Source organism: Salarias fasciatus, chromosome 15, assembly GCF_902148845.1.
Source record: "Salarias fasciatus chromosome 15, fSalaFa1.1, whole genome shotgun sequence".
Taxonomy (NCBI): Eukaryota; Metazoa; Chordata; class Actinopteri; order Blenniiformes; family Blenniidae; genus Salarias; species Salarias fasciatus.
The window spans coordinates 15408758-15430955 of NC_043759.1; the positions used below are offsets into that span (position 1 = coordinate 15408758).

The 22198-nt window shown below is 47.3% G+C and overlaps 2 protein-coding genes across 3 annotated transcripts; one reads left to right on the top strand and one right to left on the bottom strand.

The window, feature by feature from the left end:
• Positions 1-52: 52 nt before the first annotated feature.
• Positions 53-8774, bottom strand: ttbk2b (tau tubulin kinase 2b). Its single transcript, XM_030109489.1, has 15 exons — positions 8604-8774; positions 8077-8199; positions 7820-7967; positions 6850-6923; positions 6629-6769; positions 6398-6502; positions 5989-6054; positions 5530-5622; positions 5311-5436; positions 5044-5201; positions 4591-4780; positions 2890-3104; positions 2322-2787; positions 1368-2068; positions 53-1186 (listed from the first exon to the last, which is right to left on the bottom strand). The coding sequence occupies exons 2-15, from the start codon at positions 8143-8145 to the stop codon at positions 835-837; spliced, it is 2904 nt and encodes a 967-aa protein (XP_029965349.1). The 5' UTR covers positions 8146-8199; positions 8604-8774; the 3' UTR covers positions 53-834.
• A 1157-nt stretch (positions 8775-9931) lies between these two features.
• On the top strand, positions 9932-18036 carry mideasa (mitotic deacetylase associated SANT domain protein a). 2 transcript variants are annotated; one of them, XM_030110418.1, is made up of 12 exons: positions 9932-10459; positions 10912-12698; positions 14464-14679; positions 15036-15375; positions 15470-15536; positions 15631-15773; positions 15860-15963; positions 16218-16293; positions 16416-16504; positions 16995-17138; positions 17343-17472; positions 17898-18036. In XM_030110418.1, the coding sequence occupies exons 2-11, from the start codon at positions 11163-11165 to the stop codon at positions 17409-17411; spliced, it is 2784 nt and encodes a 927-aa protein (XP_029966278.1). In that variant the 5' UTR covers positions 9932-10459; positions 10912-11162; the 3' UTR covers positions 17412-17472; positions 17898-18036. The 2 variants fall into 2 exon arrangements, with proteins under 2 accessions (XP_029966278.1, XP_029966277.1); XM_030110417.1 differs by having other exon boundaries at positions 9933-10459; positions 14461-14679.
• The last annotated feature ends 4162 nt before the right edge of the window (positions 18037-22198 follow it).

The window sequence follows — 22198 nt, forward strand, 5'->3', positions numbered from 1 at the left end:
ATTTGTAAAAACGGTAAAATATGTACATTAAATAAATATAAACCGCAAGTCATTGTTGACTCATATCATGATGTATTTGATCAGAAGCAGTTCGATAAAAATACAGATGCTTTAGCCCATTGTACAAATAAATAAAACAAAAACAAAAGATTTGCCATGATACTCATGCACTTTAACAATACTTAAGTATGAGTGCACTTTACATGTACATTCTAATATGCCGATTCTTTTTTGCATGACCAATATTCTCTAGCAACGTAAAAGCGCACTACTACAACGTGATATGCAGAAATGGGTCATTGTTGCACCCGATCATTAATCTAGCAGTTTTACAGAGGTGAGGTCAACAGAGGGCCGCATGCCCCGGTTCTGTCCAGGAACGCTGATGCTGGTATGCTGCTTGTCGTGTTATGTACTATTATAGTGTTCTTTATGTGAATACATAGTTTCTATTACTGTATACCATTCTTCCTCATGGTATATACATATATATCTACAGTTGTTATTTTTACATCCCTCAAGTATTAAACATGATCTTTTTGGTCTGATAGTAGGCCTACATGGAGTGTTAACAGTGAAATGGGAGGTAAAAGTTGGCAATCTCAAGGTTTTCTCAGCAATCGTCTCAACTGCAGGTATCAAGCCACGATGTCACGTCTTCGGAGACGCATCCGACATATGAATAAATAAATAAATACAATTTATCATACATTTTACTTTACATACAGTACATTCCCTTGAGTAAATACCGTATTTACACATGCTATCAGGGACTGGTGTGACGCAGCCTCTCGCTACAGTTGCACAATCCGGATCGTCTCAATAGTGTGAAAATCATCGAGTCACTTTGCCAGAGCCTCTCCCCTCGTAATTCGGACCCCTGCCTCTGAGGCTGTGGCCCCACTGCGGCTGCCCGCCGGGTCTGTCTTGCGGCTGAGCGTGGCGGGGGGGCGGAGAGCTGGAGAAGCTGGACGGGGAGCGGCTGCGGCCTTGCAGGGCCGCGCCGTCTCGGAGCTCCTGGCGGGACGGGGAGGAGCTGAGCGAGCGCTGCAGGGAGGAGGAGGAGCTGCGGGGGCGGGGGGGAGGGCTGAAGAGCATCCCGCTGCGGTCCTGCATCAGCTGGGTCAGACTGGCCAAAAAGTCTGCGTCACTGGTGCTGCTGGCGCGCACCCTTAACCGCCGGCGTCTGGGGGGACAGAACACAAGACGTTCTTCAACAATATGGAACAACCTAAGGTTTAAAGGATCTTGGATGATAGAATTTTTCTTCTTATGAAATAGAGCCAAACATCCCATGACTGCTATTGCATTTCTCCCATAAAACAAGCTACTTAAAATACAACGTTTCCGCTGAGCAGCACACACACCTGCTGTCCACACATGGACGGATGGGAGGCTTCCCTGGCGGTGGACGGGGCAGGAACCTGCTGGTGAGCTGCTCCGGCACGAAGGTGGCACTCACGGGACGTGGGATCTTACTTTTGCTGCCCGACGAGGAGGACAGGGACAGGGGGTCTTCTCCTGCGCAGTCGGACCTGGAGCCTCGCTCGGAGGGCAGCCTGTCCCTCGGCAGAGCGCAGGGCAGGTTGTCGCAGGAGAGGGACGGAGAGGGCGAGTGGGTGGGCGACCCGGGGACCGGACTGCTCCAGCGGTGACGTCTCTCCATGTTGAGGTCCCTGCTCGGAGAGTCCAGGGGGTTGCTGGGGTCTCGGACGGGGATCCGGCTCAGTCTGGGGGACGAGGGAGAGTCTCTCCGTCTGAGCAGAGCCGGAGGTGGAGAGGAGGAGACGGTGACGGTGCTCTCCACGGCGCCCCCTCCCAGGTCGGCCTGAGGCTGCTGATGGGGCTCTGAGGACCGATCGGGCAGGCCGGAATCGCTCTCTGGGTCTACGTCGGCGGTCAGATGGGCTGCAGGGCCTTTGGCCTGACTGGGCGCTGGCGCTGCATCCAGCTTCTCCCCATCCTTTACGACTTCCTCTTCAAGACCCTCAGATTTTCCAGACGGTGCCTCCAGTGGAATGGCATCGCTCTTCTCCTGCACAGGAGACTGCGGGGCGCAGCTGGAGGACTGAGAGCAGGAATGTAAAAGAGATAAGTTTCATTGTTTAAGTGAAATCCATCAGTGAATTTATGATGACTGCTTTTAAACAATGTGCATGTGATGCCATGCTCAGCACACGGCTGTGGTGCTCTGGAAATACGTTTGCTCTCACTTCCTCCACAATGTGTTTGTTGCAATACTGAGAATATTTGCATTCCGATCATTATGAATTTGCGATATAAGATGAAGCCGTAACGTTCAGACCTGTGGTTTCTCCTACCTGCTCCATCTGAGGCCTTCCCATGATGACGGAGGGCATTTGTCCCAGCATCCCCGGCAGCCGCCTGTGGCCCAGCAGCCACGTGCCGGGCATGGCCATCTGCGACAGGACGGGGCTGGAGGGCACCGCGGTGGACTGGCCGTCCTGCGGCTCGGACGACTGGTTCTCGGTTTCAGGCGCGACGCGGCCGGCGCCCTTGTCGTCCTGCAGGGCGTCCGCCGGAGGCTTGCTCCCTCCGGAGCCGCTGCCTTGCTCCAGCTCCAGCATCACCCACTCCTGGGAGTCCCCCTCCTGAGGCACGGGGCTGAAGTTCACGGCGACGTAGCCGCTGCTCGCTGCGCCCTCCTCTGGGTCAGGGGTCGCCGTGCCGGAGTGCTCCTCATTGCAGGACGGCGTCTGCTGCCCAGATCCTTTTTCAGGAATGGACTTCTCTCCGACTTGAGAAAGGACAGGACGCTTGCCTAAGCTGGAAAAAAAAAAAAAAAATAACAAAACAAATCAAATATGAAAAGCATTGAGATGTTTGTTGTATTTTCAAGATTGATTGCAATTCAAATGGAGCACTAACTAGGCCTCCAGGAAGCGCTCGATGGTGGGCTTGGGTTCTGGCGCGAGCCTCTTTTCAAAGGCCAAGCTCTGACTGTGCCTCATCCTCCGGAGCAGCGGCGCAGCCCGGTCCAGGAACATGGTCTCTGATCGCACACGCCGAGGGGAGCTTTGCATGGAGCCTGTGTTTGGACTCTGGTTCCCCTGGTTCTGACTGTGTTCATCCTCACTCATCACCTGCGAAGACGTTATTGACGACACTTTCACCGATGCAATGTTACACTGTGATGGTATTTGACGGTTTTCTCAAATTACATATGACCTTACCAACATGCTCCATATTCCACTTTACATTGTAAGACTGTACGCTTTACAAAATGCAAACGTTTCTACTTTTATATCTATGAAAGGGACTGCACATATTAATAAACATAAACAGGTAAATATGCAAGATGTTCGTTCCCCAATGCCAGCAACTAAAACAACACACTGCAATATAATAAAAACAGCAGCAGGAGATTAAAGTGCAAATGAAAGTGAGGAAATATTGTTGATTTCAGACTGCAGAAGGAATAAACTGCAACCCTGGATCCAAGCTGTTATAGTGCTAATTTGAATTACAAATGAGTGGGAATAAAAAAAAATAATAATTAAAAAAATCTGTATCTGGGTGCTAGCTGTGCAGTCAAAACATCTTTGTCTAAGATTCAAGACCACACGGGTGCAGGATGAGCATAAAATGAGACATTTCATCCTGGCGAAGAGAACCAAGTGATAAAACATTTACATTACTTGTACTGACGTCTCTCTGTTCTGTTTTCTCAGCGTCAAACCTTTCAAATAGACACTGGTATCTGGTAACAGTACTGATGTTCTTCAAGTCCAAAAGTAAATATTATTACTAATTTATGTTGGAATTTATAAAATGAATTCTTTTTTACAAAAATTCCTTTAAATTAAGATGAATAACTGTCCATTCTGTACTGAAGTGTTATTTCTTTGTGGGACTCGGTACAGATCGCCATTCACTTAAAATGTTTGTATATTTTCTACAGGAATACTATTGTCTACCTTGGCTTCAGCAGCTTCTATCATCAGACTAAAACAGGAATTCCTTCAAAGTGATGATGACATAAAAAGGAAGAACCCTGCTTGCATGTTCATCTTTTCTCTAAACGTCCTGATCAATCATTCATGTACAAATCTGCTAGTTGAAAAATGAACGGACAAATATTGAATGAAAATGAAATCATCATAACTAGCCGTAACTAGTAAAAATAAAATCAAACATGAAATTATTTGGATCTTTTTGTAGTCATACAGAAAAAAAAAAGATCCAAAGTGTTTTAATATCTGAAATAAAATAATCGATTTTCACTGCTGAACAAGAGAGGCCTCTGAGTGAGAGCAGACGAGCTCCTAATGGGTTTCTATTCAAAGCCAGCATTAGATATACCACCAGAGGTTAGGGAGCTGAGCTCACTGCTGTATCTCCAGGCAAAGTGAACACACAAACCACTAAGATTTACATTTATGGGCGTGCAGACACCCTGTGCTGATGTATTCATGACTGGAGGACATGAACATCCACGGCACCGCAGTTAAACTCTGAATCTCAACGCATGGAAAAGAAATGAGAAACATGACGGCTTTCAACGACACTGCAGTACGATGCTTTAAGAGCATCATCCTGACTGCTGGGAGTAAACTGCTCTCCTCTGACCTTCCTGATTGTTGGCGGGGCGTGTTTATGGTTTCGGTTGCGGTCCATCTCTTCCCAGACGTCGCCGCCGGGGGTGGTCGGCGTGGGTATCGGGGGGCAGTTGTCGGCGTCGCTGAGGCGCTCCCCTTGCAGGACGTCCTCCGTGTTCTCCCTCTGCAGCTCGCCCGGCAGCACTGAAGCGTTGGCCATGCTGCGAGAGAAACGCAAGGTCACCCTCGAGCTCTTTTTCCACGACACAATTTAGAGCGGCAACTTCTCAGAGATCTCTGACTGTGCAGATCCGCGGACTAAAAAAAGCTGCAGCTGTATATTTTAACGCACGGCCGACGGAGTGTGAAGGAAGTTTCAAACCCCGACGCGACAAGAGCAAAAGCAGCACACAGAAATCCTAAAGCTAAATGAAAAAATATCATTGGTGATCCAGTTTAGTTATGGTTCCTCATTAGTTTTTACCCTAAGTACGCTGGGGTGAGGCGAGTGAGTTGCTGTGCAGTGGTGGCTGCGGCAGTGATTGTCAGCACTTCCTCAGAGTCACATTTCTCCCAGTCATAAGGGTCATTCTCCAGCACATTGTGGCTCTTCATGGCGTTCTCAAACACTGACATCAGGAGCTGTCACAGACAAAACAAAAATGCACACGCGTCAGCATCTGACAGTCGGAGGGAGAGAGCGAAACACGAGGCGCATGCAAATATACGACGGCGGTGAGCAAACGCTGACCTGATAGTCAGGCTTGGTGAAGTAGTCCAGGGTCATGATGTGATCCAGGAAAGTACTGAACTCTGAGGGAAGGTGTTTCAGCATGAGTCGGTGGTCGTACGTCTCTTTTAGATTCCCAACTTGCTCCTGCGAAGAGAGAGAGAAAAAAAAAAAAGAGAAGTGAGTGGCTGGCATTGCTATGCATCACACGTTCAGAGCGAGGATGTCAGAGGCGCGTACTTTGTCTTTAATCTTCCTCCAGGGAAGCTGGCCAACGGTAAATTCAACCAGCATGTAGAAGAGGGACCACAAGTCATCGTGACGACCCATTTCCTTCAGATTCAGACAGAGAACATGACAGGTAAAGAGGGGGAGAAATGACAGGAGACACATTGTTTCGCCATGAAATCTCTTAATTAAGATCATTTATGTTCACTTAAAAAGTTTATCATTAGTGATGCATCAACAAGATCCACAGCTGGACGACACACCTCAGCCGTGTGACATAAACTACCTTATTTAGTAAAAACAACACAGTGTGCATGTGTTATGAAACAAGTGTAATTTGGCTGCTTCTTTTAAATATGCATGCGAACAATGTTGCACCTTCAAACTTTCAAGCATGAGTGTGACAACAAAATATTCTACACCCTTTGTACCATCAGCAGGAGCAAAGAAGTGTCTGTTGTCAGAGCTTACCTTATTCTTGTGAGCATTGATTGAAGCATATCGCACAGTTCCTCTGAAACCTGCAACAGGACGAGGCTGGGGAAAAAAAAAAAAAGAAACTGGTCAAATGAAGTTCTGATGCAAGAAAAGCAGCATGTATCTTTTACAGCACTGCTTGTACTGACTTGCACCTCATGAATAACTTAAGTATAGTTCATAAAGGAAAAAAGACTGGACAGTCATACTGAGAAAGTCCTGAAGGCTAGAATATAGACACACAGATATTTGTCTTTTTGAGGAATTACATTTTCTAGATGACAATAATAGTATAGCACTAAATTGGTGAGAGGCACATAGGTTAAATCCTTTCAGCGAAGACATGAGGCGAGCAAACCAGATGAATAAAAGTCCAAACGATGTTTTCGTGAAGTTGACTTACTGGACGGACTTCCTGGCTGGAGTTGGTGAACTGACGGGCCAGACCAAAATCAAGCATGTAGCAGCATCTGCAGGTGCTGGCTAATCGTCCCATTGCAAAATTTGACTGGAAGTTAAACAGAAAATAACTGAGTTTATCTGTCTGTGTTCAATAACAAATTCATTCAGGAAAAAAATGGTTAAATCACATGCAAATTAACCTATGCTACATTGACAATCCAGGCGTACTTACTGGTTTGATATCGCGGTGCAGGAAGCCGACAGAATGGATGCTTTCAATGGCCTCTAAAATCTGCTTGCCGAGTCTCAGAGTTGTGGATACGGAAAACGTGCCACGAGTCATCGTCCTGCGCAGGTCTGCCAGGTTCCTCCCCTTCAGACACAAAATCAGGGCCTCGTGTCACAAAACAGAGCGGAATTACGAATGAAGCACACGACTGGCGGGGATCGTACCTGTAGCTCCATCACCACGTAGTTGAAGCGATCGTTCCTGCCGCAGCCCACAAAGCGACACACGTGATCTTTGCCTGTCAATAAAAACATCAACAGGCAGGTTTAGCTGATCACTAGAGGATCTGCTGTTTATTGCGGCTAATATCTCAAGCCCACTGATGTTTATATTTGTGGTCATTAATTATTCACAACAAATATTTACTTCACTTGCCAAGACTCAGCTTGAGGAGGGGCAGTAAACTGTGAGAAAAACACTTGACAAGCAATAATGAGGCCTGCTGAAAGCAATAGATACTCTTTAGTTTCAGATGTTTTATTCTATCTCTGAAAAAAACATCAGCTAATCCTCTCATTTATACCCTGATGTTTCGACGCTCTGTGTTTGTTCGATCATGGCATCATCGGCATCTCGTGTTTAATGAAAGCAATGCCTCCACCCAGGTTTGATGAAATTAAAACACAAATTTAGTATTTCTATAAGTGGGGCTTTTTGTCTTAGTTGGTAGAGACACTTGTTTTATATCCCTATAGGAGATGCTAAGTCTATATGTCAATATGTCCTTGTGCAAGGCCCTGAAGCCTGAACTGCTCCTAATGGAAGTTCAGGACCTTCTGTGGCTAAATATAATTAGCAATGTGTAAGCAAGGAAATGAACCATATACGTGTGATCAAGTTACAACAATGATAAAGATATCTATAAACTTGCTGTTCATTAATTTGATGCTTCAAGCGAGACGCCTGAGATTCACACACTGTTTTGGGATGTAATTATTTTGTAACTAAAGTGAAAGTGCTCTTTCAATCAAATTGAGACATTAACATTTTAATTTGTGACCACACAAGAGAAGAGATGTCTGCGAGCAGTGGTATCATTATCAACTCAAAATGACAGAAAATCCTCACAATCTAGTGTTTACCTCCAGAGATAATCACTGTCACTCATGACCTCGAGGACACGGCTTCACTCACCTTGCAGCTTTTTCAGCACGGCCACCTCCATCTTCAGGACCTGTTTGGGCTGCTGAGCAGACTCGACTTTCAGAGCAACAGTGGCCTGACTCAACTGATCCAGCACCTCGTAGATCTCCCCGAAGCCCCCGCCGCCTATCTTCCTTGCCTAAAAGCATGGATAGAAAAGTCAGTTTCAACCCTTTCAGTGTTTCTGTGAAAACATGAGATGCTCTGTTACTGAATGAAATGATGCCCCACGCTTTAGTGACACTCACCACTTTCCATCTGTCCCTGACCACGTCTGCCACTGACAGGATGTCAGTGTGCTCTCCAGCCCCACTCATCCTGAGAGCTCTCAGCTGCAGCCTGCACCTGGCATCAGTGTCGCAAGCCCCTCACTGAAAACATGGAGCAAGCACATAATGTGATACAGCTCAGCTTCCCCACACTCTGCTGAGCCTGCAGCAAATGCAAACAGCCGCAAGAGATCGGGCTGATTGATTCTTACTGCGGGCTCTCACAGAAACATGTGGAGCATTTAAATAGCCACACATGTTAGCTGCTCCCCTCCGAAGACCACACAAGGCGCTAACGGCGCAGCTAACGTCGGCCAGCAGAGCAACGCGGCTAGCATAACTCAGTAATATGCCGGGGGTCATGAATAGCTAATAAGTCGCTGTTAGAGAAGATGAGCCTCGTAATGAGCTAATCCCGCCCGTGTAATGCGGCGGCTCCGGTGGTCCTGTAAACAAGCTAACTTAGCTGGAAGCCCGTTAGGCAGCAGCCCTCTCTGACCTCTTACCTCGCCTCGCTGCACCACTGCGACTCCAGCTAGCGTGTGAAATCCAAACGGTCCCCATGCTGCCGTCCGCTGCGAACTAGCCGAGTCATTCTGAACCGCTGGTTATTTTAGAAAGAAGGCGGTGGAGGAGGAGGAAAGGGACCATGGCTGACGTTAGCCACGGCTAGCCTTCATCCAGCTAGCCTGCTAAAGGATGAGGAGCGATGCTCCAGCAGCATGCTGACGTCACGGGACTGCTCGCGCCTGATTGATCCGCAGAGTCCCGCATCCCGAACAGAGGGAGCAGCAACAAGAGGAGAGGAGCAACCAGAGGGGAGAGATGACTAGAGGAGCAACTACAGATGAGCAACTACAGAGGAGTAACCACAGAGGAGCGACCAGAGGAGCAGCTAGAGAGGAGGGAGCACAGGTCCAGCTCAAAAGGAGAGGGGAAACTGAAAAAGGAGTGAGCACTAGAGGAGAAACCAAGAGAGAAGAGAGATGGGAAACTTCTATCAACATGAGGGCAACAAACCTTTTCATCTTCACTTTGAAGATGAAAAGGTTTATGTAGTGAAGACTTCACTTTCTGAGGGCCAAATTATGCATGAATGCATTTTTGATGTATGAGTCTCATTGAAGCCACTTGGATGAGAAGGATGAATTATCTACAATTTTATTCAACATCCATTGAGTTAGTTTGTGTTTCCATTCAAATGTACCCAGAAATACAGTCATTTGTCTTCATTTCAAATGGAACATGTCCTTAAAACACAAATTGTTGTGAAAACCTGGAAAATAGGTTTAGACAAGGCAGAACATGTGTCCAGCTGGGGGGGATGTTAGGTGATATCTTGTACAAGTAGATTCATCGGTGGTTGGAGTCAATTTAAGATAGTTTCTCTCTTGTGAAATGCAACCTGAGTACTTTGAGCTGGATGAGACAGCACCGGCAGGGAGATAATGAAAACCCTTCAGGAACAGATTAAAATCTCAGATTTTCAATCTGATGAGAAAATATAATACCTGATACATTTTTTTGTGGATCTCCCACTGGTTTAGGAGTGTTTATGACTGTCTATCAACACTGGTGTTTTTATTTACTAAATATAGAATAATATAAAATATAAAATACGAAGCAATCATATATATTTAAAACATAAAATATATACACATAAATACATTTAACTACACAAAAAATTAAATAGCAGATAGAAGCAGTTTGTTTTGATTTGCGGTAAGCTGAGACTCCTCATTGCGGGAGAGCCCGGCCAGCGAATCAAACGCACACGGATGCCGTTGTGGGCGTGGCCACACCGTCCGGTTGGCCGCCTCGAGCTGCGCTGTTTTGGGGTGAGGCGGTTCGTTTGGGGGTGCGCACCTTCCTGCGTGTTTGCGCAGTTTCGCAGCTTCTCACGCGCTCCGGACGAGCGCAGCGCAGCGGCGTTTGAAGCCGCGCAGTCCCGCCACTGCAACGTGTAAATCTGATGAAATACCTCAGCGCGCCGCTGCACGGCGGAGTTTCCACACATTCGCCGTCTCGCGTGCGGTTTTACCCGTTCGGTGCAGGGAGAAAGTTGTGGACATGTTTTCCTGGAAGTGCAGCGCGGCTGTACGGACACTGCGCGCAACAGTGCAACTGCGGCGTGAATGAGCGTCCCCGGCCCGCCCGGAGTTTGGAGGATCTTTCCGTGGGACCGTCGGCTCGCCCGTTCGCCATATTGTGCGCGGAGAAACTGAAGGGGGAAAGTTGACAGAGTTGTGACATTTGCTGCGCGCCGATCCCTCCATGGATCTGCACGCACTCGACTTTGATCGGAGCCAAAGTGACTCCGCGGAGCTGGCCATGGACAACCCTGCGCGACACTGAAAAAAAGGTGTGTTTACACTGTGTTTGACTAATGCGCACTAATCTGCCGTGTTGCCTAAGAGCGCTCAGCCCTCAGGAGCTTCCCCATTGCTCGGCTCGAACATAACATCAGTGGCTGAGGCTCGGCTGATTGCTTTAGCCCCTCCGTTTCCTGTATGTCTTGTTATGCCAAATGGCAGCTACGCTGTCAGCGCCGCCGCGCTGCTGCTGCCTTCCGCCGCTAAACTCCTGCGTCCGTGTCCCGTCTGCATGCACCTGGACGTAAATGTCAAAATGTAAGCTTTTTAAAAGCTTCCACTCGCCCTGACAAGGCGCGCTGTGAGATCCGACTGAACTGACAGGGCTGCTTGCTGTTGTAGGCCTCAGTTTCCTCTTTACTGCAGACAGCTACTAAAAGTTGCTTAGAAACTCTGTGTGTGGATCAGCAAAGTTATTAACTTTGTTTTCCTCTCTCTTAAGGTCTGGCATCCCGAAGAGGACGAAAAGAAATCGACTGCGAAGCTCAGATTTGATTCTCAGAGGAGGGCTGCATGTTTTCCACCCTGCACTTTTCCTTTGGGATTTATATTTCCTCCCAGATACCTCTGAATACACCATTAAACAATTGCTCAGCCGCAGGCCGTGAAAGCGCACTACAGAGGAACTAACTTTGCACAAGCTCAGAGCTTGGACTCCCAACTCCCAACATTTTCGCAGCTTATGTAATTACTATGAGTCTTCCTTCTCAGGTAAATACTGACAAGAGCGGTAAACACCGAGCTGCGGTCATGAAAGAGGCTGTGCAGCATCCGGGGGAGGTTTATTATGGTATGGGACCTCCAGCTTTGGAGTCAAGCCACAGTGACTCTGCGAGCGGCTCCGGTGTTTATAACCCAGAAAAGGGGCCGCAGAATATGCTGCCCTATCAACAGGCTGCCCCCGTAAAATGGATTCATCAGGACTCCATACAAGCCCCAAACTGGTCTCAGGAAGCTCCGGCCTGGGGGCAGAACTTTGGGACCTACATGAGCGGCGGCGGCGCCAGGGGTCAGATGGCGTTCCACAAGGGGGTTCATGAAGGAATGGCTCTTCCGATGGGCACAGAAAACCAGCTACCCGGATCTGTTGAGGCTTATCGAGACGCCACGCAGGCCCAAACTCAGGGGAGGGGAGTCGAGTGGGAGCAACACGCTGCAGCTGCAATGCACCAGGCTCAGATACAGGCCTATCAGCACGGCCACAAAGGTGTGGAGCTCCAGAGCCAGCCGCATGTCTCCTCTCACAGCCTGCAGGGCTCCATGCTGCAGCCCTTCCAGGCAACGTTCAGGCCGAGCAAGCAGCAGTTTTCATCCGAATATTACTCTGTTTTTCCAGGGAATAAGGCCATGCCAAACCTGCCCTATAGCGAGCAGCCCAAAACTCAGCAACAGCTTCTACACCAGATCCAGCAGCAGCAAATGCACCATCATCATCATCATCACCAGCAGCAACAGCAACAACAACAACAACAACAACAACAACAACAGCTGCATCAGCAGCAGCAACTTCAGCTGCAGCAGCAGCAACATTTGCAGCAGCAGCAGCAACAACAACAGCAGCAGCAGCAACACCAAATACAACAGCATCAAATGCAGCAACAGCAGCATCAGATGCAGCAGATGCAGCAGCGCTATCACCAGCAGCAGCTACAAGAGCGGCAGCAACAAATTCAGCACCTGAAGCAACACTTGCAGCAACAAACTGTGCCTCAGCAGGAAACGGCGCAAACGCAAGTGCAGCCAAAACAGCAGCAGACCCAAAACTTTGGAGCCTACCAGCCCCCTGACCCTCGGCCACCCGACACCGCGGCTAAAAAAGAGGACGTCCAGCCGCCGGAGCCTCGGCTGGAACCAGAGGCTCAGGCTTGCGGCGCGTCAGCTGCACCTGATACGTGCCCCGAAAAGGGCGTGACACATCCTGAAGAAGGAGCGGATGCAGCGCTGGCTGCCCCTCGGCGCTCGCGTCGCCTTTCCCGAGAAGGACAGTCCCCGCTGGGTCCTCCTCCGGCCAACATCTGGGCCCAGCCCTCCAAAGAGCCGCCGCCGCCGCCGCCCCCGTCGTCCCAGAACGGAGTCGCGGGTGTGCAGGGAGCGAGAGGAGCGGACGGCCAAGTGACAACGGGAGGGGTCATCCAGATCACCCGGAGGAGGAGGAGGGCGTCCAAGGAGATCAACCTGGAAACCCTCGCTCAGAAGGCGTCAGAAATGGTGCCTGCAAAAATTGTCAAGGTTAAAACGACGACTCATCACACTCCTGCTGTAGCTCATTTCATTTCCACTGAACATGTTCATATAGTAAAAAAAAACATTTGTTAGGACAATGTTTACAGGCACAGTTGACCAACTTGTGATTGTAACGTTTGCAAGCGGCTGCAGGCAGAAGGAAAAAAAGCTTTCCTCCGGTTTACAAAACCCTTCTCTTCACTCTGTTTATTTGACTCCCACAACTCTCAGCGTCGGCGTGCATTTTCACAAGTGTGCGTAATCGTGCCGTACAGTCCATATTATCTTCACCACGTTGCTCTTGCAAACCGAAGATTGGTTGTTTTGTCAGACCCCCTTCCTGTTAAGTTTAATTGCTCTCATTTTATCGCAGTAAGAAAGACAACGCTTGTAACCTTGCCACGCAGGATTTACTGTTTACTTTCTGAGCGGCACACCCACTGCAATCGCCTTTTATTTTCACCTAGGCAGTTTTGCTCCATGCACGGTAAACAAGTAAAGCTCGCTAAATTCAGCCTGTGTCCATTTGCTCCGCGCTGAGGTTTTAGTGCATATCCTGGAGGGTTTTGTCATAGTTTTTTTTTTTTTTTTTTCCTGTGTGTGTGTGTGTGTGCAGCAGTGTGCATGCTGGATACAGTTGGAACAGCTGCATGTCTGCACACCTCCACATTCCTCAGGCCTTTTCCCAGTCATTCAGCAGTGGAAGGGAGGGGCTGTGTGCAGACGCACGCCTTTTTCTACCCCGACACAAGCCAAACAGGTTTAATCTGACTATTCACACCCCAGAGCCTGTTGCGGTTAGCAAGCGACACCTGACGGGGTCAGCAGAAGAGACTCGAATGTCTTAACTTCACTACTTGCCTTGTAAATCATAAAACTGATTTATACTTGTCACTCTGATTTGCAAAATCAATAATCACTGAAAACGTTACACTGACCGGAAATACCAGTGATCAGTCTGCAAATAGTTAAAATACTTGGGAAATAGGCGTAGACGAAACGACAAAAACTAAAAAAAGTGTAATCTACAGGTTCCTTTTGAGCATGTCATCAGTCCTAGCAGGCACTCACTAGCTATTATAACTCAATTATATAATTCACAACTAATGTAACTCGCTCATAGTTCAAATAATTCAGCCACAAGGGAGTAAAAGTGCTTCAATCCACCCAAACTATCGAACATTTTCTGGTCGAAGCACAAGAAATGTGATCATGCTTAGTTTCTGTCCATTTCCCATGGCACATTTTTCCGGAGGAATGCTTTTGTATGTGTATTGTCATCTTTTGTATGACCAGGATCAACGGGATTAAAAATGAACAGATGGGGTGGAGCAGTTCGCAGATACAGCTAGAGTGCGGGCTGAGATGGTTTGGGAACGCTGGCGGGGAGAGAATAGTGGAGGTATTTGGATAAAAGACGAGAAGAGGAACTCTTTGGAGAAGATGGTTAGTAGACAGGGTGAGACGGGAACAACAGGAAGAGGACTGTGGCATTTTGTGATAATCTTTAAAAAAATCAATCTTTTAATACATAATTATGTCGGAAAATGTCAAAACGAGCACCGTTTCATTCAAGGACAAACATTACTCTGCTTTACAACCAGTGTGTGTGAATGACTGTTAACTTCACTTCCTTTTTTTTGTATCACAATCCATTTCTCGCCCTCCCCTCCACTTCCTCAACCTCCTGACTGCTTTCTCTTTCCTTTCCACTTTTCACCGTCTCCACACTTCTCTTATTGTCCCCCCCCCCCCCCCCCCCCCCCAGCAGGAAGAAGGCCCCCCAGGCCGGCAGACCACCATGGTGCCCCTGGTCATCCCCGTGTCGGTGCCCGTGCACCGGGGTCAGGCGGCCCCCCCGGCCGGCTGGGCCCCGGGCCGGCCGGGCCCGGCGGAGCGGCACGCCGGACAGGCCGATCGCAAGCCCTCGGTCATCGTTGCTCAACGGCGGACTCTCAGGAACTCCATGACGGAGGGCTTTGGCCAGGTCGGTTCTGCGAAGGGACGGGGATTTCTTCTTTTTGAAACCAGCGTTTGCGTCGTCATTGTATGTTGACCGTTTGTTTTTTATTTACTCGTCAACTCGCCATGAAAGCGCCGCACTTTTAGTTTGCGCATTCCCCCATGAAGCATTCACAAAAGTCCTGTTTGTAGATGTTTATTCAGACTCGGACCACACTGAGTTCCTCCAGATCCCCGAGAGTCTTTGGAGACTTTTCGGCAGTGACCATATAAACCCGAAAGGTTAAACAAATGACTCCAAGCTGGATGTTCACATGAGCCTCACTGATGTCAAACTGAGATTTGAGAAAACACAAATCTCCCTCTCTCTCTCACGTCTAGGAAGGAGACGATTCAGGTCTGGACGAAGACGGGAAATTCAAACCCAAACGCCGGCCTCGGCCGGAGCCCCTCATCATCCCCCCTCCGAGGCCGTCCACCTTCATCCCTCCGTCCGTCTACTCCAGCATCACCTCCTACCAGAGCAACCTGCGCTCGCCGGTCCGGGTGCCGGATAACCCCCTGTCCCTGCCCCCCTACACGCCTCCGCCCATCCTGTCCCCCGTGCGGGAGGGCTCGGGCTTATACTTCTCCACCTTCCTCACCAACATCGCCGCCAGCAGCCAAATCCTGCCGCCGCCTCCGACGCCGAAGTCTGCGGCGCGCAGCCTGCTGCGCTCCAGTGAGTCTCAGAGAGGAGGCCGAGAAGGAGTTCAGCTCAACCGCGTTTCTCTGGCGATGTCTGAATTTATTTTTTTTCTAATTGTTTCTTTCAGCAAGTTCAGATATTACGCCTCCCGTCTTGCCGCTGATTACCGATGCCACGCCGGTCAGCCTCGAACCGTGAGTACCGTCCAACCGGCCCTTTTATTTTTATTGATTTTAATCCGATTTGCAGTTCTGAACAGATGTTTTTAACTCGTCACCTGGTCTGCAGGCGCATCAACATCGGCCAGCAGTACCAGGCAGAAATCCCCGACCTGCAGGATCAGCTCTCCTCCCAGTCGGACCAGCACAAGGCCGACCTGCTGTGGCTTCCTGCGGACAACGCCAGCCTGAAACACGGCAGCCAGGAGACCCGTCAGTGCTTCATCTGTTCTCCATATATCTACATGATTTTTTTTTCTCCGTCTTCTCCTCTCTCACCGTCGCTGTCGTGTTTCCAGTGGAGGACCTGATGAACATGGCGTGCTCCAGTGTTTTACGAGGAGGAGGAACCAATCAGGAGCTGGTCCTGCATTGTTTACATGAAAGCGGAGGAGATTTCCTGGTGAGCGATAAAATGCAACTCGAATTCCACAAGTGTTTATAAGGAAAAATAATTGCAAACACAACTGCACATTTACATGTACACACACACACACACACACTGACACAGAAAATTGACACCACAATAATAATGATGTCTTTATTGATAGATTGATTTGCAGCTGTTACTTTACACCTATTATATTTACTATTATTTGCTGTTAAATGCGCCACGTTGCTAAATCTGCTTTTCTAACTGCGACGTTGATTTTTCAGGAAACACTCGGACGTCTGATGTTTCAGGACACTATTTTCCCTGAAGGTCATTTCCTTGAAAATTACCACTACTCAGGTAAAACATGAACGACTTTTTTCTTTTTAACATAATCTCTTTCAACGCTCTTTTATTTCATCACCAGTTAAGTTTGCTTCTATCTTCCTGCTTTCGGTCTGACTCTTCTGCTTTCCTCTCAGGCTCTGATCGGTGGACTGCAGAGGAGAAGCGCTACTTCAATAAGGGGATCTCCGCCTACAGGAAGGACTTCTTCCTGGTGCAGAAACTGGTACGCTAATTGATTTTACCTGACGGTTCATCCGTTCATGAATCGACGCAAATAAATCTTCAAAAAAAAAAAAGAAAAACACTCTTCAGTCGGATTAAATGGATTCCGCGAAGCATCAATAAATCCTTCACACGCGGATTGTTGGTGTAAAGCAATCATGCTAATGTCTTCAGAGTTGATATTTTCTGCAGTTGCTTTTCGACTGGGGACGTGTCGGGAAGGTTGTGTTTGTTAACAGGAATACAAACGGGAAGGCATATTTCCAAAATTTATCAAAAAGGGAAGAGAATTAGAGGCAGTGATTTGCATCCTTTTTCATGCAGGAAGAAATCGGACTCAGAGGAAACAATAAAAAGGCAAAAGCTTTAGTTACCGTCACGCATATGAACGCTTCCTCAACTCTTTAATAACCGTGGGACCTAAAAATGAAGGGTTTACTTGTTACAGTGGAGTTAATCTGTAATAAATCCTCTTTTTTTCCCGTTTAAAGGTTCGGACGAAGACCGTGGCTCAGTGTGTGGAGTTCTACTACACGTACAAGAAGCAGGTGAAGATCGGCCGCAACAGCATTTTGACCTTTGGCCCCCCGGACTCACCTGCGGAGAAGCAGCCGGACACTGTGATGGACATCAAGGTGAGAGTGACTCAACAGTTAAATGAGACCGACGTCCTTTTGATGGCAAGGTGGTGTAGTGGACGGTACTGCCGCCTCACAGTGAGAAAATCCTCAGTTCAAGAGTGAATGAGAAGTGATGGGGCTGGTCACAAAGGGATGCAGATCTCCACGATATTGTAATATTATGTAATAACGTCGTTTCTCTGGTTTGTCCCTTTGCAGAGTTCCCAGCAGTCGAAAATCGGTCAAGGAGAAGCTGATGGAGAAGAAAAGAGGGAGGCTTTTTACTGATCAGACGTCTGAGAGCAGCCATCAGGCGAGGGTAGCTCAGTCACTACAGGCTCACGACTATGTAAGTACACAGATAGGAACTGGACCCTGAAATTAGCACCAGGAAACTCCTGCTGGTTGTGGTTTTCCTGTGAATTTCACAAAATATCCCATTCTAATAAAAATATGAAACCTGCTTCACACATTTGTAAAATAAGATGACTTCTTAGACCGAAAGCAGCCGGTTTGATCGTCATCAGATTAAGATTATGTGTCACTTCCTGCTCAAATGCTCTGCCTTCTACTGCAGTTTATTTAATGTGAACACACCTAATTGCTATGTTTTGTCTTTTTATCACTCCAAATGAATGTCACTTTCTTGTGCTACAAGAAAAGCTCTCGATGGTGGAGAATAATTGTAGACAGTACACACTTTAACTTTAATGTGTTTTCAATGAGGTTTGGCGGTGTGCTAACGGTTACACCTGCATGTCCTTGTTGCTCCAGGCAGGACCGATGCCGATGATCAAGGAGCTGGACCCCGTGGTGAAAGAGGCGTTTGATTCGCCGGCGCCTCAGCGGCACCGGGCCGAGCCCGCCGCCAAGAAAACCAGAGCGCCGACGAAGCCGCCGCAGGATCCCGATGCAATATTCCCCTGCAAGAAATGCGGCAGGTACGATCCGACTGCGGTCCGGTGCGGCCGCTCACGTCCCGAAAACTCAGCTGTTTCTACTTTCCTCTCTTCTGTTTTTTTCGCTGCAGGGTTTTTTATAAAGTGAAAAGTCGAAGCGCCCACATGAAGAGTCACGCCGAGCAGGAGAAGAAAGCGGCGGCGCTGCGCCAGAAGGAGCAGGAGGAGCAGGCGGTGGCTCAGGCCCGGGCGAGAAAGGCGGCGGCAGAAGCGGCGGCGGCGATGGCGGCGGCGGAGGAGGAAGAGGAGGAGGAAGGCCGGCGGGAGGGAAACGGGACTGGAAGGAGGGTGGCGGACGCAGAGGGCAGCAGCCAGGAAGACTCCTCCGAAGGAGAGGATGACGACGATGAAGACTGGCACTGAGAAGTTTAGTGGGTGAGAAGACAGTAGAGATGGTTTCACAAATCAGGGAAAGGAGGAGATTATAAAAAAACAAAAAGGACCTCCTCATGAGAGGCAGAATAAGCACAAAATAATCCCTCTTCTTGTCTTCCTCGTAATCTTCCCACTGCTTTCCTGACGGACGCTCAGTTTTTTTTTAACTTCATACCATCTGCCAGGCAGTCACACTCCAAATCCAGACCCGTGTGATTCGAAACTTCCGGAGTAATCTGATATTTTTTTTGGGAAATGCACTTATACTATATGCTTCTGCCAATGTTGCCTTTTTATAACCTCTATTTAATTGAATGTATTTGAAGACGTTATACACTTTCATTACATGAACTCAAGGGGTATTTGAAATGTAAAACCAGTCAGGATGCATCCTGATCAAGATCAAACCAATCTTTATAGTAACAGCCTTTTTTTCCTTTTTCTTTTTTTCCACTAAAGATTTAAGCACTTGTATTTAAACTTCTTCTTTTTAAGTACTGTGCTGACTTTTTCAAGTTTCCAACAGATTTCTAGGATGGTTGTACACTTATTTTTTACATCTAAGGGACCTTTCAGATAAATGTGTACAAAAAGTATATGTGTATATATTTATATGTGAGATTGCCATATATTTATGATACTGCATTTTGCAATGATTTTTGATAATATAAGAAATAATCTCTTTGGCTGCAATATGAATGGTGAATTGAAAAAAAAAAAAGTATTAAAAAGGCTACTGTTTTGAAGAATGCATCTGGTTTTTGTTTTCTTTTTCTTCTTCTTTCCTTCGGAGGTCATAAAAATGGCCGGTCTGTGACGATGTCGAGCCACCAGATGGAAGCAGAGGTGCAGGAATTTACAAGGTTTTCTCTCAAGCAGTAGAACATTTTGTTTGTAGGCTTTAAAATGAGTCTGGTTCAAAGGCCATGAGAGCTACATTTTGTTGTCTTAAGTTCCTAAAAGTCTCTAACATACCATCGTTTTACATAAGCATGTATATCTTGTGAGGCGAAGAGATTTCCTCGCGCTCCTGCGCTCGCAGGCCTATCATTTTCAGATTACGAGCCGGCCCGTCATCCGACTTGGGTGTGGTGAAACTTCGCATTGATCAGCGGTGACATAATTCAGCCGTCTCGGAGCATGCTCAGTCAAAGCAAAGGTTGCCCGTTGCCCTCAGGGAACGAGATGCAGGCCACACTGCAGTGAAAACACGGGAGGACAAAGTGGTCCTGTTTCTGTCTCCCACACGTCTCCCGCCGATTGCTGCTTATCTACTTTCCTCCCAGCGCAAGAAGCTGCAGCGTAAACAAGCTCCTTGATTCATGACTTCACCTCAAATTCTGATGGCAGCCTTTAAAAGAGTGTTCTTGCTCACGCTGTGGCGACATCTGCAGAGTTTCACTTCTTCCATTTTAGGGTTTGAGGGACCTGAAGCTCGTCCAAGCCAGCTCCAGTTGAAGACAGGGGTCTGTTAAAGGGCGAACAGAGAGACAAACAAGACTCGTTTCTCTGTCGAGTTTATAGTTGCTAAATAAGCTCAAACTCATGTTTTTTAGACTGTAGGGGAAATAATACAGAAAGAGAACATGCAAACTCCACAATGAAAGGTTCAGGCCAGACTCAAACTGGGAAATCCTCACAGTGAGGTGTTAGTAGCCACTATCCAGCTGTGCGGCTGCAGGTTTTTATACAAACTACTGTAGACAGTTTGTGCTTTTGTCTCTCTCTAGTTTGTTTTGGGAATGTATTGATATAAAGACACTAATCAGTCGATACTTGGGAGTCGTTTTAATGAGCAAATTGTGCGAAATAGTCATAAAATTGCACACTTCGGAAAATAACATACTTTTGAAAGCTATAGCTGTACTTGATCACAACTTTTCAGTTCTCTTCCCACCTGTAGAATTCAGCAAAATGTTTTTTTTTTTTTGTCTGAAATTTATTTACCCAGCTTACCTCACTGAGATCAGTGTCACATTTTCAAGATTAACCTGCCATACATAATATAGGTGCCGTCCACGGATGGATGGGCTAGATGAAGATGCAGCAGTGCGTCAGTCTGCAGGTGAACAGTGATGGTCAAGTTAACCAGGGTACTTTTGGTAAAACATAGAGATTCCCTTCCTGTCATGAACCACAATGATCTGTGACAGGCGGCGTCTCATGTGTAAAATGAGCAGAAAGCCTGAATAGAATCTGCAGCTCGATCACTGTGAGATCCACAACAATGTCATCCTGAATACAGAAACTAACAGTGACAGAGCAGCTCCAGAATCACAGATGCTGACTTCACGCAAATTTTAACTGCAATTTTGATTTTTTTTTTCCAGTGTATTTTCATTTAAAATGTTGTTTCTCTCTTGTAACTTTGTGTGAAACTAATAACCTTTTTAATAGGTGCTGCAGAATGAAAGAATAGCATGATTTTCTTTTTAAATAATATATTTTTTGAAACATGAGACGCTCAGTGTTTGTATTAGAGTGAAGTATATCTGATAATGTGGCCCATTCAGTGCTCTGAGACTGTTTTCCCTTTGATGAAGCGCTGTGGGTTTACAGGACAGACCACACCTCCCGTGAGTTCATTGTATCGGCCATTCAGGCCCGGTTTGAATACCGGCTACGCACATAAAGTGAAAGATGTCAGAGATAGAGGCGGGCACGAAGACATTAAGAGACAGATGGGTGTGGAGTGATGGAGACAAGGGCAAAACGCTGAATCAATGTCACTAAATGTCCGGAAGACGAATGAAAAGATCAATGGTTCCTGTTCGGCAGGGTCGAGGTTAAATCTGATGCAAAGCAAAAAATGTACATTAAGATTATTTATGTTCAGCCCTTCAGCCATTAAAAGTTTGATCATTTTCTGTGCGTGACCTCTGATGCTCCCAGGTCAATGTCATCCCGGCAATAAGTCCACGAAAGGAAACAGGAGCTGTGGAAGGCAGCACACACACCAGGGTGCACTTATTGACTAACCAGAACCCTTGGAATTGAAATGGGGTGTCAAACATAAGGTTCCTGCACCAGAGGAACCAACCTGGACCGCCGAATGACCATATTGTCAAAATTCAGATTCAAACCAAGAGGAAGGTTTTTATTTTCTATGGATGTTTGGGGGCTAAAAACATTGACAGGAGCTGTTTGTGTCCATTTTTAGTGTGTTTGGGCTGGAGGAGACTCACCCACTTGCTCCTTTACAGCAGTAACATTTCATGTTCTGTCCATCAAAAAAAAAAAAAAAAAAAAAAAGAGTCACACATGAGAGGCTTTTCTTGTTGCACTGCTGAGGTCGGTCCCATGAAAACCCCCCACTCAGACCGCTGCTCCAGCCCACTTCCATGTAACATGCCAGGCAGGTTTTAAATATGTATAGTTCTTGCCTGGAGGGGTCCCGATGCCCACCGTGAAGCGCACTGTCTCTGCTTCCTGTCCAACCGGGGACTGACGTTTCATGTCATGCCTTATTTTTCTTTAAAAAAAAAATGTATTTATTACTGACATTTTCCAGTCTGTAGAAAGAAATGACATGTCCATGCAGTTTACTTAGTTGCAGTTTATTTACCTGTAAGTAAACTCTAGCTTTTGAAGCCCAAATCTAATTCCTACGGCAGTCCTCAGTCCTCCATCCCACGGCCTTTAAAAGCAATAAAAGAAAATGTGGCACTTCCTCGAGTGGATAAAACACTGCCAACTTCGTTCAGGCAGCCGCTATATTTCCCATCACAGCAAAACACATTA